The 13,173-nt window shown below is 33.0% G+C and overlaps 1 protein-coding gene and 1 long non-coding RNA gene across 2 annotated transcripts; one reads left to right on the top strand and one right to left on the bottom strand.

Annotated features, from left to right (window-relative positions):
• Positions 1–2,756: 2,756 nt before the first annotated feature.
• Positions 2,757–3,229, bottom strand: LOC150031970 (uncharacterized). Its single transcript, XR_016525597.1, has 2 exons — positions 3,066–3,229; positions 2,757–2,909 (listed from the first exon to the last, which is right to left on the bottom strand). It is a non-coding gene; the product is annotated as an uncharacterized LOC150031970 (long non-coding RNA).
• LOC120068281 (protein ASPARTIC PROTEASE IN GUARD CELL 2) lies at positions 3,028–4,998 on the top strand. Its single transcript, XM_039020000.2, has 2 exons — positions 3,028–3,673; positions 3,842–4,998. Exons 1-2 carry the CDS (start codon positions 3,323–3,325, stop codon positions 4,916–4,918), a joined length of 1,428 nt encoding a protein of 475 aa, XP_038875928.1. The 5' UTR covers positions 3,028–3,322; the 3' UTR covers positions 4,919–4,998.
• Positions 4,999–13,173: the final 8,175 nt, after the last annotated feature.

Here is a 13,173-nt window from a genome sequence, read left to right as displayed (position 1 = left end):
CATATGCATCGTTCGACATTAGCATAGGAACTTGTTGATGGCTACTAGTGTTTGAGTTGTATGTGTGAAGCACAACTTTAGTTTTAGGTGGTGATAATGGTTCAATGATTGGGAACTCATGCATTTATTTGATGATTATACTATTGTATGTTATTGTTGGGTTGGTAGTGCCGTGTTAAAGAGCATACATACCATCTTTTTAGTCTGTCATTGATTGTATTTTCAACGTCTAGAAGTACAAATGGACACAAATGGATGGGCTGTGATTGGTTTGTATAATGAATTTGGGGGACACGAAGTGGATTGGTGGGATGGGCGTATGCAATACCAAAAATTGCTCTTCCACGTGACACCATAGTTTAGATTTTTCTAAAAAATTTTTGGTTCGGTTTGGTAATCATTTAATTTTTAATTTTTAGTTTTTGAAGATAAACTTTATAAACATTCATTCTACCTCTATATTTGTTGCTTTGTATCTTTTTTATATAAATATTTTAAAAAATTAAGCCAAAATTTAAAAACTAAAAAAGTAGTTTTTAAAACTTATTTTTATTTTTGAAATTTGGCTAAGAATTGAAATCTTGTAGATAAGAAAGATGCAAATCATACGATGTTGAGAAAATAGTCTTAATTTTTAAAAATTAAAAATAAAATGATTATGAAATAGGACATTCAATTTTAAAAGAGAATTGAAGGCCGAAAGTGGATATCATAATTAATCACAAATGTACTCATTCAGGTGAATAAGAAATTTTATTTATTTATTTATTATTATTATTATTTGACAATTTATGAGGTGAGAATCATATTTTAAACTTTGAGGTTGACAGTAAAAGTCAATTGAATTATGTTTATGTTGATAATAATAATAATAAAAAGATTATTGACTGATTGATATTTTCTTTTTCTGGTTGGCTAGAACACACTTTTAATCTTCTATAACATTTTAGTCTATCATTTCCTTTTCTTGGGCAAACAAAATTAACCATCTAAAAATTGAGGAAGATGAAAATCCCATACCCATTATGAGTCTTCAAGTCACATTTTTGTCATCCCATAACAATTTCGTTTTTTGAAATTCATGTTTAAGTCCTTTAATTTTTACATTTGTTCGAAAACGTAGAACTCAAAACCAAATTCTAAAAATAAAAATTACTTTTAAAAAAATATATTTTAGTTTTAAAAATGTTTGAAACCAATGGTAGAAAGTAGATTAAAAATCCACGATAGGAGAAGCGATATTTATTAGCTAAAACTTCAATAACAAAATATTTAAATCAAATAATCACCAAACTGACCCTAAAACATTATGATTAAGAGTAAGAGTAACAGAACAGAGAATTAATTATTTGACCCAAAATCAATATCTTACTTGTTCTCAAATTGGATGGGCTCTACTTTGACCTTTGTATTCTTTAGACATTTTCCTTGTGGGTTCTGTTCAAATTAATTGTTTGATGAAAAGACAATTATATATATTTGCTTTCATAAGTGTTTTTTTTAATGGAAAGTATATACTCTAAGTAACTACCACTTTTGATTGTTATTGAAAACAAGTCTATAATGCAAACTTTTCCAATGGTCTTTATTGAAAAGCCTAATACTATTTTTTTTTCCTAATGCATTCATGAATGTAGACCACCAATACAATATTTTCTTTTGTTCACAATATATATATATATATATATATATATATAGATTCTTTTTCTATTTTCAAAGCTCCACTTAACCGAAGGAATTGTATTTATAAATATGGACAAACAAAGACTTGGCCTCTCTTCCCAATTTTTATTGGATTTTATAAAAAGTATGAGAAAGAATGGATAGAGAGGACAAACACAATTACTTTGGAGTTCATATTTTCAGAAAATTTCTGGTTACTAGGCATGAATTTCGGAAAACTATACATTGTCAAACTTATGTCTGTTCTCATAGGTACACTTGAAATTTTATACTTTTTTTTTTGATAACATGAAGTATAATACTAAACGAATGACGATCTGGTTAAGATACTTATAATCTCTTCTTACTACAAATATAACACTTACTACAAAAGATTAGAAAATCTTACGATTTTTATCCGTAACCCTAGTTTGTGACTCTTCTACTTGCAACGAATAAACTTTTGGGTGAAATGGAGATTTGATGAACCCATGAAATATACATACTTTTGAAGAGATTTCCTACAAATGAAAGAAATATAACAACGATCAAACTTTAAAGTGTTCTTTTCTTTTCTTACAAATGAAAGATATATAAGAATGATCAAATTGATGTATGATAATGGGAGATGGGGTTTTGTGTTTGTTTCCAACAGAAAAAAAAAGTCAATATTAATCATTCTCCACAAGAATAGACCTTCATCATTTAAAGCAAATGCATGAGATTCATACCCTTCCTCTCTTTCTTTCTAGCATATTCCAATTATCATTAACACTGAACTTTGTAAACAGGAGAAATAAACTCAATAAAATCAAAACTTTTACTCAAAATTCAACTTCAACATAGTTTAGTTCATTTCTCGGTGATCCAAAAGTTGTTTTTCTTTCACTCTGTACTATTCAATGGAAAGCAAAACATTATATGTTTAAGAATACTTTTAAAGCTAGCATTTTTCTCAATGAAAATACCTTCTCTACAGTCTCCACTACTACTTCCAAGATATATATATATAATCATTGGAAAAAAAACTAGGGAAAAGGTAGGAATTTTATTGGTAGAGCACTTATAGAACTCAATAAAATATGCAAAATAGAAACCAGAAAATGGTTACTTATTTCCATAAAGTCTCTTTTTCTATGCAATCAGATTATAGGATAAGCAAATAGCAATCAGCATTCAGCATAATGGGATTTGTTTATGCTTTTAATGTAGATAGAGAGAGAGGTGTATTCCAGCATCCATGCACCCTGTAGTCAACATAACATAATACACAACTTTTATAAACAGGCAAATAATAATAATAATGGAAATAACAAAAAGATGACAGTACAAACAAAATCCATCAATCACAAGCAGTAAAAGAACACATACATTTACATCTAAAAATCTAAATATATACCAACCTTTTGTTTATATTTGTGAGTGTCTGAATCAATTTATACATACTTCGACTAATCCTATTATATATCTACTAACTTCAGCTTCAGCTTCTTATCTATTTCTTTGTACAGAAAACACTCACAAACCAGTAACTCAATCATAATCGAAACCCCACAGTTGTCTTTTTCCCTCTCATATTTTCCCACACTTAAATCCCCCATTCTCTTTCTCATTCTCAATCTCCCCAACAACACTCACTTCACAGCTTAATTACTAAACCATGCTACCTTTCCTTCTTCTTCTTCCTCTTTTAGCCACCGCCATCTCCCTGGTTTCGACCAGTCCTGCCGCTACTTACCCAGCCACCCAACTCCTAAATGTCAAAGACACAATCAAAGAAACAGAAACCAGACCCTCTAGACTACCACAAGATCTTGACCTCCATGAAAACTACCCTCCTTTTGACAACAGCAGCAGTCAGAGTCAATGGAAGCTCAAGCTCTTCCATAGAGATAAGCTGCCCTTCAACTTCAACACCGACCATCCCCGTCGTTTCAAGGAGCGCATCGAAAGAGATTCCATAAGGGTTTCCTCTCTGCTCCGCTTACTCTCCAATGGCAGCGACGAGCAGGTGATCGGGGGTGAAGCTAAGAAGGAAGGAAGAGGCAATTGCCCTCCTTGAGTTCATATGAATATACTCGCTATTGTTCTAAAGATTATATATAAAAAATGTTGGAATGGAAATTGTTTGTTTCTTTCTGATTTTGTTTCTTTTTCTTTTTTGGCTGTGGCCGTGCAGGTGACGGACTTCGGGTCGGACGTGGTCTCCGGCACAGAGCAGGGGAGTGGAGAGTACTTCGTGAGGATCGGCGTCGGCAGCCCACCGAGGAGCCAATACGTGGTGATTGATTCCGGCAGCGACATTGTTTGGGTGCAATGCCAGCCCTGCAACGAATGCTACCAACAGTCCGACCCGGTGTTTGACCCGGCCGGTTCCGCCTCCTACGCCGGAATCTCCTGCGACTCGTCAGTGTGTGACCGCCTCGACAACGCAGGCTGCAACGATGGCCGGTGCCGGTACGAGGTGTCGTACGGCGACGGATCTTACACCCGCGGCACACTCGCTCTTGAAACTCTAACTTTCGGGCGGGTCATAATCCGAAACATCGCGATCGGCTGCGGCCATATGAACCGAGGAATGTTCGTCGGAGCTGCAGGCTTGCTCGGCCTCGGCGGCGGCGCCATGTCATTCGTCGGCCAACTCGGCGGCCAAACTGGCGGCGCGTTCAGCTACTGTTTGGTCAGTCGAGGCACCGAGTCTACTGGAACGCTAGAGTTCGGCCGCGGCGCTATGCCAGTAGGCGGCGCGTGGGTTCCCCTAATCCGAAACCCACGCGCTCCCAGTTTCTACTACGTCAGGCTTTCGGGACTCGGAGTAGGAGGGATCCGAGTTCCAATACCCGAACAGATCTTCGAACTCACCGATCTAGGGTACGGTGGCGTGGTGATGGACACCGGAACCGCCGTGACGAGGCTACCGGCGCCGGCGTACGAAGCATTACGAGACACCTTCATCGGACAAACGGCAAACCTGCCTCGATCAGGCAGAGTATCGATCTTCGACACATGCTATAACCTAAATGGTTTCATATCGGTAAGGGTGCCGACGGTATCGTTCTACTTCTCCGGCGGGCCGATACTGACGTTGCCGGCAAGGAACTTTCTGATTCCAGTGGACGGCGAAGGGACATTTTGCTTTGCATTTGCAGCATCGGCGTCGGGATTGTCGATAATAGGAAACATTCAGCAAGAAGGGATTCAAATCTCCATTGATGGATCAAATGGGTTTGTGGGATTTGGACCAAGTATTTGTTAATTCATCAAATATCAAAGGGCAAATCTGTCATTATATAAATACTATTTCTCTACTTATATATTTTATTTAATTTTTTACTAGAGTATTTTTTTTCTTAATTTTAATTTTGTAACTATAATTTTTGTGAAAGTAAACGTAACTCAAATGAGATCTGAATGTGTTAGTGTAGCCAATTTGTAGAATTCTTAATTCTCTACTAATTCATTCATGATATATTCAATATTTTATTAGACATATAAAATCGAGTAGACTAATTATTTTTTAAAAAGAAATTGATATATCAATGATTTGTTAGACACAAATAAAAATAATTATTAAACATAAATTGAGAGAGATCTTTTAGACACATAATTGAAATTTCAATAACTTATTTTTAAGATCTAGTGACCCATTTAACATAAATATGAAAGTTAAGAAACTAAATTTATAATTTAACTCAAATTATAAACACGGAATCAAAGAGTTTTGAGTTTGATAAGTCTCTCGAATGCGTAATTTATACTAAATTGATTTTTTTTTTTTTTTTGAAGAAACAAACAAGAATACAAATAAAGGATCACATCATAAGAAACACCAAATTCAAACCACGCAAGATAATGAGAAAAAAGAAGAAAAGAAGCTTTCTCCTTGAACATTTTTGAAGCCAAAAAGTAACAGAAAATTATTCTAACGACGAACATGGACAAAAGAGATATTGTCTAAATCTTGCGCAAGCCATTTCCTCATGGATGAAAAAAAAAAAAAAAAAACTTCAATAAGATCGTTAGAGTTGCCAGACAAGAGAGTTATAACCTCTGAGTAATCAAATTCCACAATAATAAGTCAGATATTAAGAGAGATAACGCTGGAGAGACCTTCATAGATAGACTTGGCGTCAAGAACCTTGACTTCATACTTAATAGGAGTAAGGAGTTAATATGTGTCCCATATAATCTTATATATTTGATATGTACCCATTAAGTATATGAATTTTAATTTTATGTATAAATTTAAGAATTTATTCGATACTTTTAAATATTTAATTCTATTGACAGAACTTTTAAAAGTTTAGAAACTGAACTTCTGATTTAGATCTATTTTAATAGTTTTGAACTCTCATGAGAGTATTATATAAGTTATACTTGTTTGGATCTTTTTGTTGTTAATAGTCACTATAACTTTGAACTCTTTTTATAAGTTCATTATTTTCAAATGTTTTTTCTATAACATAGAGTAGATAGATTGAATCTCTAAGTTCGAAATTCATAGATTAATAATACAAATTTATATCAGTTGAGTTATGCTCATGTAGATTTTCAACCGTTCTTTTTTAAGCAAAATTGTCACTAATGATAGTACAATATGACTAAATACCAATGATAGAGCATGGTACCTTACTTGTTGAGAATGAAAGTTTACTAAAAACACATAAAAATAACTTTGAACTTAAAATGAATAGTTTAAAAGAGTAAATTTTGATTGAGAAAATATAACAATAACTTAGGGAAAAAAAGAGAACTTTTTTTAGTCCAATAATTATAAGGCAGAGAATCCATATTCGAAATGATAATTGGTGTCTTATCCACTAAATTATGCTTACATCGATGAAAAGAATGGGAAAATGGAAGAAAAATGTAAGGATATGTAAAGTGGGTCAAAAAGAATGGGCAAAAGGGACATGTGAATAAAAAATAGGGGGTGGTAGAGCAGTAGTTTTGGGTAAGGTGATAGGATCCAAGGGATCCCTTTAAGCTTTTAGGTTATTGTGTATTGTAGCAAAAAGAAAAAAACTCAATTCTTTCTTTATTTTTAATTTTGAAATGATGAAGTAAGGGAGCCACCACTAAGGCAAACATGTGAAGGCATCACTAGGAGTTCTGGTCTGCCTTTGAAGTTCATTCAAGTAATGACTTTTGCAAAGCCATTTACTTTTTCCTCTTTTTTTGACATAGTGAGATCAAGATTGATTACTTTTGTCCCCCCTCCCTTTCTAAATCTACTTTTTTGAATTTGGGTTAAGCATTTTAAATTACAAAGTTTTATAAATTAACTGACATCCCAAGGTCTCAAGTGTCTCAACAAAAACAATAGAAGCCATGAAATGTAATATATTATATATCATGTTGAAGGTTGTCTAAGGGAGGGTCTAAACTCACGAGTGGACCCAAGCCCCAAGGGCACCGAGAAAGGGCATAGGGGAGCGTGCTTCCCAATAAGAAAATATTAGTATCTCGGGGTTTGGGTCGATTAGCTGAGCCGACTAGCATCCTATAACCTCAAGCACCACATTCCTGACATCCCTATTGTCACACGCAACCGTGTCGTATATCAAAGGATTGACTTATTATAGCCTCATTCAGCCATCCCAAAAGATGAGAGTAAGTAATCTCTAAGGGAGAGAACCGACCTCACTTCTTTTCATGCTTAACTGAATTAATCACTTCTAATACTAACTTAAGCATTAAAGTGCAGTAGGATCAATACTACACCGTGCAAGGATCTCTGACGCAGGTCAACCCAGACAAGAACGAGACTAGACTAGAAAAGGGTGGGACGAAGGTCAAGACCACCGAGCACTTGCAGCAAAATCCTGTGCGGATGAGATTCAAGTGCCAATATATTCAAATAAAGAAATATGCATTCAACACTTGGTCTATGTGATCGATATTTATATTCATGTTTTAACATGCTTTTATATTTTCTGCATACTTTTTTAAGTGAACTTTAAGAGGCCGTTTGTTTCGCGGGCATCCTAGATTCCATGGAGTGAACATTTGGATTACCATGTTTGTTTTGCAGTATTGTAAGATGTCTCGACATCTAAAGATTCTCTGGCATCTTAGGATATTCGGACGGAGGGCATTTAGAGAGTTTTGGATGCCCCATAAAACATGGGTTTTCCAGATTCCCGAATTGAGGGCATCCCCGTTTTATCTTCATTTGCATTATATAATTAAAATAAACTATGTCAACCATGTATATTATATTTTTGGTTATATTATAATTCTTATTATCTTTTATCAATATATTCAAATTTAAATTTAATTTAATATATTTTATAAAAAATCTTAAATTATGATATATTATTTTGTAGACAAAAATAACATATAAAAATAACATAAATTATATTAATTTTAAAAGAAAATCAAATTGATAAAAACAAATATGTTATACAAGTTCAAATTATATCAAATTAATTATAAATTAATAAATATTCATAAAGGCATTCTTGAAACTTTATGTAAATTTAAGACATTCCTGAATAGAAATCTTACGAAACAAACACAGTTAACAAAATATTCCTAGATATCTGCAAAAATATTCCTATAATACAAATGTGGTAATCTAAAAATGTTGGACATCATAATTTCTAATATATATAATATCGGGCATCTAAGATTCCGATTATCAATATTCCTAAAAAAAAATAAACGGCCCGTAAATATATTTGTAAATATCGATGAGAATAACAACAAATTGACATTCACTTAATTGAAGCTAAATAAGAGAATATGTTTGTATCTTTAAAGACCAAAATAAGATAGAGAGGGTGAAGTTAATTACCAATAGTGCCCACTTAAATCCTGATGTTCACTTTTTTTTATATGTCCCAAAAAGTTAAAATTTGCCTATGAAATTTGTGAAAGGAGAAGGAATCAAATAAAGGTAGTGTAAGCTTTAGTCAGAATCAAGGATCATTTTGGATATACATATACTTTCATCTTCTGCCAATTTTTCTTCAAAATAATAGTTAAATGAGATGTCACTTTTACACCTAAATTCCATGGAAATAATAAAAACCAACTTTTCTAGCAGTGAACTTTATTTACTAACTGTTTGGAAAGACAATGTTAATTGGCTAATCATCAATTAGTAGTGTGCTACTCCCTTAATTTTTTTTTGTACATGGTTTATTTTTAGTGATTCAAAAAGATTTGATTCGGTTTAAAGTTATAAAAAACTGGTTCAATCTAGTTTTGGATTTGAAAACCGAATTGAACCTATATTATAGGTAAAACCAAGAATTGAAACCAAAATGAACCAACATGTATAATACAAAACCAAAAACCAAACCAAACCAAACTTTTGTGGTTGAATTTGGTCCAAACCAAAAAAAATGGCCTATGAAATGCAATGGAACAAGAGTTAATTATGTCACTCCTAAATTGACAAAAAGGATTTATTTTGAATGGTTAAAAGATGTTGAATGATGTGTCTATTAAATGCAATGCAACTAAGAGTTGAGTTAATTTTGTTGGCAAACACCAAAAGGGATAGGGGTGGTCATTCAAATCGCAAAAATTGAACCGTTTCTAAAAATCGAACCGAATCGAATTGAAAACTCAGTGAAACTGAAAAATGCGGTTCGATCCGATTTGAAGAAATTTTAAAATCGAATTAATTCAGTTTCACTTTCAAAAATCGAATTTGAAACCGAACCAAACCCTTTTTAACTTATATATATATATATATATATATTTATATTTAAAAAAAGAGTAAAATCGAATTTAAAACCGAACCGCTTTTAATTTAAAGATCAAAATCAAATTTAAAACTGAACCGAACCGAAACATTTTTTTAATTAAAAAAGAATATAACATGAATTTTTTAAAAATGCCAAAACCGAATTTGAACCGAACCAAACCGCATATATGTGGTTCGTTTCAGTTCGATTTGAATCAATAAATCGATTCGGTTCGGTTTCATATTTTAAAAAATTTGGTTTGACCACCAAATCGAACCGTTTTCATCCCTAAAAGGGATTGAAAAATAAGGGAAATATGAAAGAAGCTACACCAATACAAGCTGTTGACATATTTGAAAGGAACAAAATGGTTCATGATTTGATCATGTGCATTTGTTCACATGATTAGCTACTAAATTCCAAACAACACATTGACTAAATTCCTAAAACAGTACCACTCTGAATTTTGCTTTACAGCTACTCTTTTCCAAACATGGTTAGCTAATCATTCTAAACAAAACTTACTCCAAGCCACCCAAGCAAGCGTTGCAAGGGATTAGGAGGTCTTTGGTTGAAATCCTCCTTATCCCTACTATACTAAAAAAAGAAAAGACCTTAGAAAATATCTGAGTGCTTTTGACACAAACTTATAGATAATTGGACTATTTTTCCAATACGTTTGAGTTTTGAATTTAGTCTTTAGATTTAAATATGTTATAATTTTACCTTTGACATTTGAGTTCTATTTCAAGTTAGCCCCTAGATTTAAGATTTTCATTTTTATCTTGATTTTTTTTTTCACTAAATACTCATTTTTCATTTTTGGTGTTAACGTAGGTTAATAGGTTTAAAATAACTTAGCGAATTATAATTAATTAAATTTCACTATTTGTCATCACTTTTAAAATTAAATTTAAAATTTTACTTCATAATTATTTTAAATTAATTAATAGACATTGACATCAATGATAGAAAATGAGTATTTAATGAAAAACTCGAGGTTAAAAATGTAAAATCTTGAAATCTAGAAACCAAATTGAAACAAAGCTCAAATCTCAAAGTAAAATTGTAACATTTTGAAACTTAGGAACTAAATTGAAATCAAAATTTAAGGTCTAAATATGTATCATTTTGAAACTTAAGGACCAAATAAAAATTAGACCCAAAATCTGAAGGCGAAAAAGTATTTTTCCTCATTCTTTTTTTTTTTTCGTATAAGTGAGTCTCCGAATTTGATAACATGATTGTTTTAGAGAATATGGAATATGTATTTAGTTGGATCAATAAAGATGTTACATGATGAACCACATTTATACACTAAACTCAAAAAAGTTAATCTATTCCAAGAAAAAGTTGAAGTATCTTGGACATAATAACAAATACCTAGAAGGTAGTAAACAAACAAAAGATTGAAGTATTGTGATATTGGCTTGTAAAAGATAAATTGGAGTTGAGGGGGTCCTCCATGATTTGGGTTATTACCAAAAGTTTGTGAAAGGCTATGGAATGATTGATTGCTTGGTCCCTCATGGAAGAATTAAAGGACCAATTTGACTGGTCCATTCAAGTTAAGGATACCTTTCAAACAGCTCAAAAAAGCCATAGTAAATCATTTAATTTGTTCATAAGGATGATGCACTAAGGATGAATGATAAGATCAGTTCTGATAAACACCCTAATACATGGTTTTTAGTTAGGCTCTTGGTTATTGACCAAGGGCACCATCGGTTTCTGATGAATATCGATCGTGATGATTGTTTACCAATCATAAATTCGGGAGGTAATTTGTAGTTATAACCAATCATATGCTTGAAGCTTTCTTAGACACTACTCATTGCTAAATGATAAAAATTGAATAAAATTGAAACACAAAAGATTACCAAACTATAAGATAAATCCGATGTTAGAGACACTTGTGTAAAATCCAAACCCTAATTACTTTAATTAAGAGTAAGTAATGAGATGTCTCCTAATGAGTTAAATGAAGCCATATTTTAGGAGGGTTAGAGGATGGAAGCAAGAAGAAATAAGCTCTTGTGTAGCTAAGTGTAAACCCCGAATTATAAGTTCCTAAACCAGTATATTTAGCCAAAGGGATGATATATTAAATATTTAATAAGTGAAAATTCTTAGTTATTTATAGAAGTTGTGGAGAAAGGAAAAGAAAAACACATTAAATAAGGAAACTCACTAATTGGTTTGGCACATAGCGGTTAATCCTTGAATTCGGGAGGCGGCAGGAAGATTAAAAGGAAGAGGAACTTCGAAAGCTTGGTTTCGGCAATCTACATGAGCAAATTTAGTGAAATCGGTGTCATTTGAAAGCTAGAAGAATCTAGTTTTCAAGGTTACCTTGTCAGAGAAAGATTGCAAGAGAAGAAGAACAAAAAGTGATGAAATTACAGAAGAGACAGAATCTCGAATTAATTAGGGCCCAAGGTGAAGATTGGAAGCTCTAGGCCAAACTATAAGGAATTTTTGACTGAAATTTTAAGGTAAGAAAGATAGAAGGAAGTTTCTTCAAAAGAGGTCTGGATTTTGAGTTATGAATTTTTAAAGTTGTAACAGAGAATCTGTACATAAGCAGACAGCTGCTTAGGAAGAAAAAGCAAACAGCTCACCGTGGAGATTATAGCGAGATTTTGTGATGAGGATCTCGCTAATGAAGAAAATCTCGCTAATTTTGTGATGAGGATCTCGCTCTAGAAGGGAATCTCGCTAGAAATTAAGCTGAATCCGCTGGAAAGGTGAATATCGCTAGGATGAAAGGATCTCACTCATGAAGAGGATCTCGCTCATGAGAAGAATTCACTCATGATGAGTATCTCGCTGGTAAAGCTATCTTTGATGATGAAAGTTCTATTTGAGGTATTTTGCTAGGAATTCTAAATAGTTTAATCGAGAATTATGTCCTTTCAAGCCAAGAATAGGAGAGGCGTATAACCCGTTAAGAGGCCAACGAGCTATGAGTGACTATGTGATGAATTGATGTTTTAATGATTTAGAAACCATGATTTCCTTGAAGTTATTTCCCATGCTAAGTGTTAGAAACTATGATTTCTTTGACGATATTCCTCATGCTCAGTATTTAAATGAAGTGCCAAGCAACGTATTTGTGATATTTTTTTTCATGCTAAGTAAAGCATATTTCCCATGGAATTGACATGATGTAAATATGTTATCTTGTCCAAATACTTTCAGCATGTTTAAGTAATTCCATTTTTATGATGAACTAGTATGATGATTTGAGCACTAAGCCTTAGTGTTCAACTAAATATTTATGACTAGTTTTACTTAAAACGCGATACCGAAGGACATTTGAGAAGGTATATACCCAACCAGATACCGAAGGACATTTGAGAAGGTATCTGACCAACTTGGTATCGAAGGACATTCAAGAAGGTACCGGGCCAATTTGATACTGAAGGACATTTGAGAAGGTATCTTAGCAGCTCAATACTGAAGGACATTTGAGAAGGTATCTGAGCAGAAGTACCCAAGATATGACGGTACTCAGTTATAACCACGCGCACGTAGGTAATACGACGTTGAGGGATTGAGCAAAAGAATTCTCCCCGACTAAGGTTGACGTTGAGGGTTAGATCTAGTAGTTCACTTTCAACTAAGGATAAAGACAGTCATATCTTCTCCTAGGCTAGAAGGATAGTTTGGAATTGCTAATGCTTTTAAATGTTTATCAAAGTATGACGTTACTAATGTATGAGTTTTCAAAGTATGATTTCCATATCTAACGCATGTTAATAGTTTTTACAAGCTAGTTCAACACGATTTAAGCCAACTTATTTAATAA

This window comes from Benincasa hispida, chromosome 12, assembly GCF_027475165.1.
Source record: "Benincasa hispida cultivar pf3 chromosome 12, pf3_genome.v1.1, whole genome shotgun sequence".
NCBI classification, from domain to species: Eukaryota; Viridiplantae; Streptophyta; class Magnoliopsida; order Cucurbitales; family Cucurbitaceae; genus Benincasa; species Benincasa hispida.
The sequence above is the reverse complement of the archived record's forward strand: the minus strand, read 5'-3'. Positions and strand labels throughout refer to the sequence as shown.

What these genes read in the sequence shown, in the direction of transcription:
- LOC120068281 (XM_039020000.2), top strand. Translation starts at nt 3,323, where the DNA reads ATGCTACCTTTCCTTCTTCTTCTTCCTCTTTTAGCCACCGCCATCTCC. An exon ending in CCAATGGCAGCGACGAGCAG is followed by an intron (nt 3,674 to 3,841) that starts GTGATCGGGGGT and finishes GTGGCCGTGCAG; the next exon opens with GTGACGGACTTCGGGTCGGA.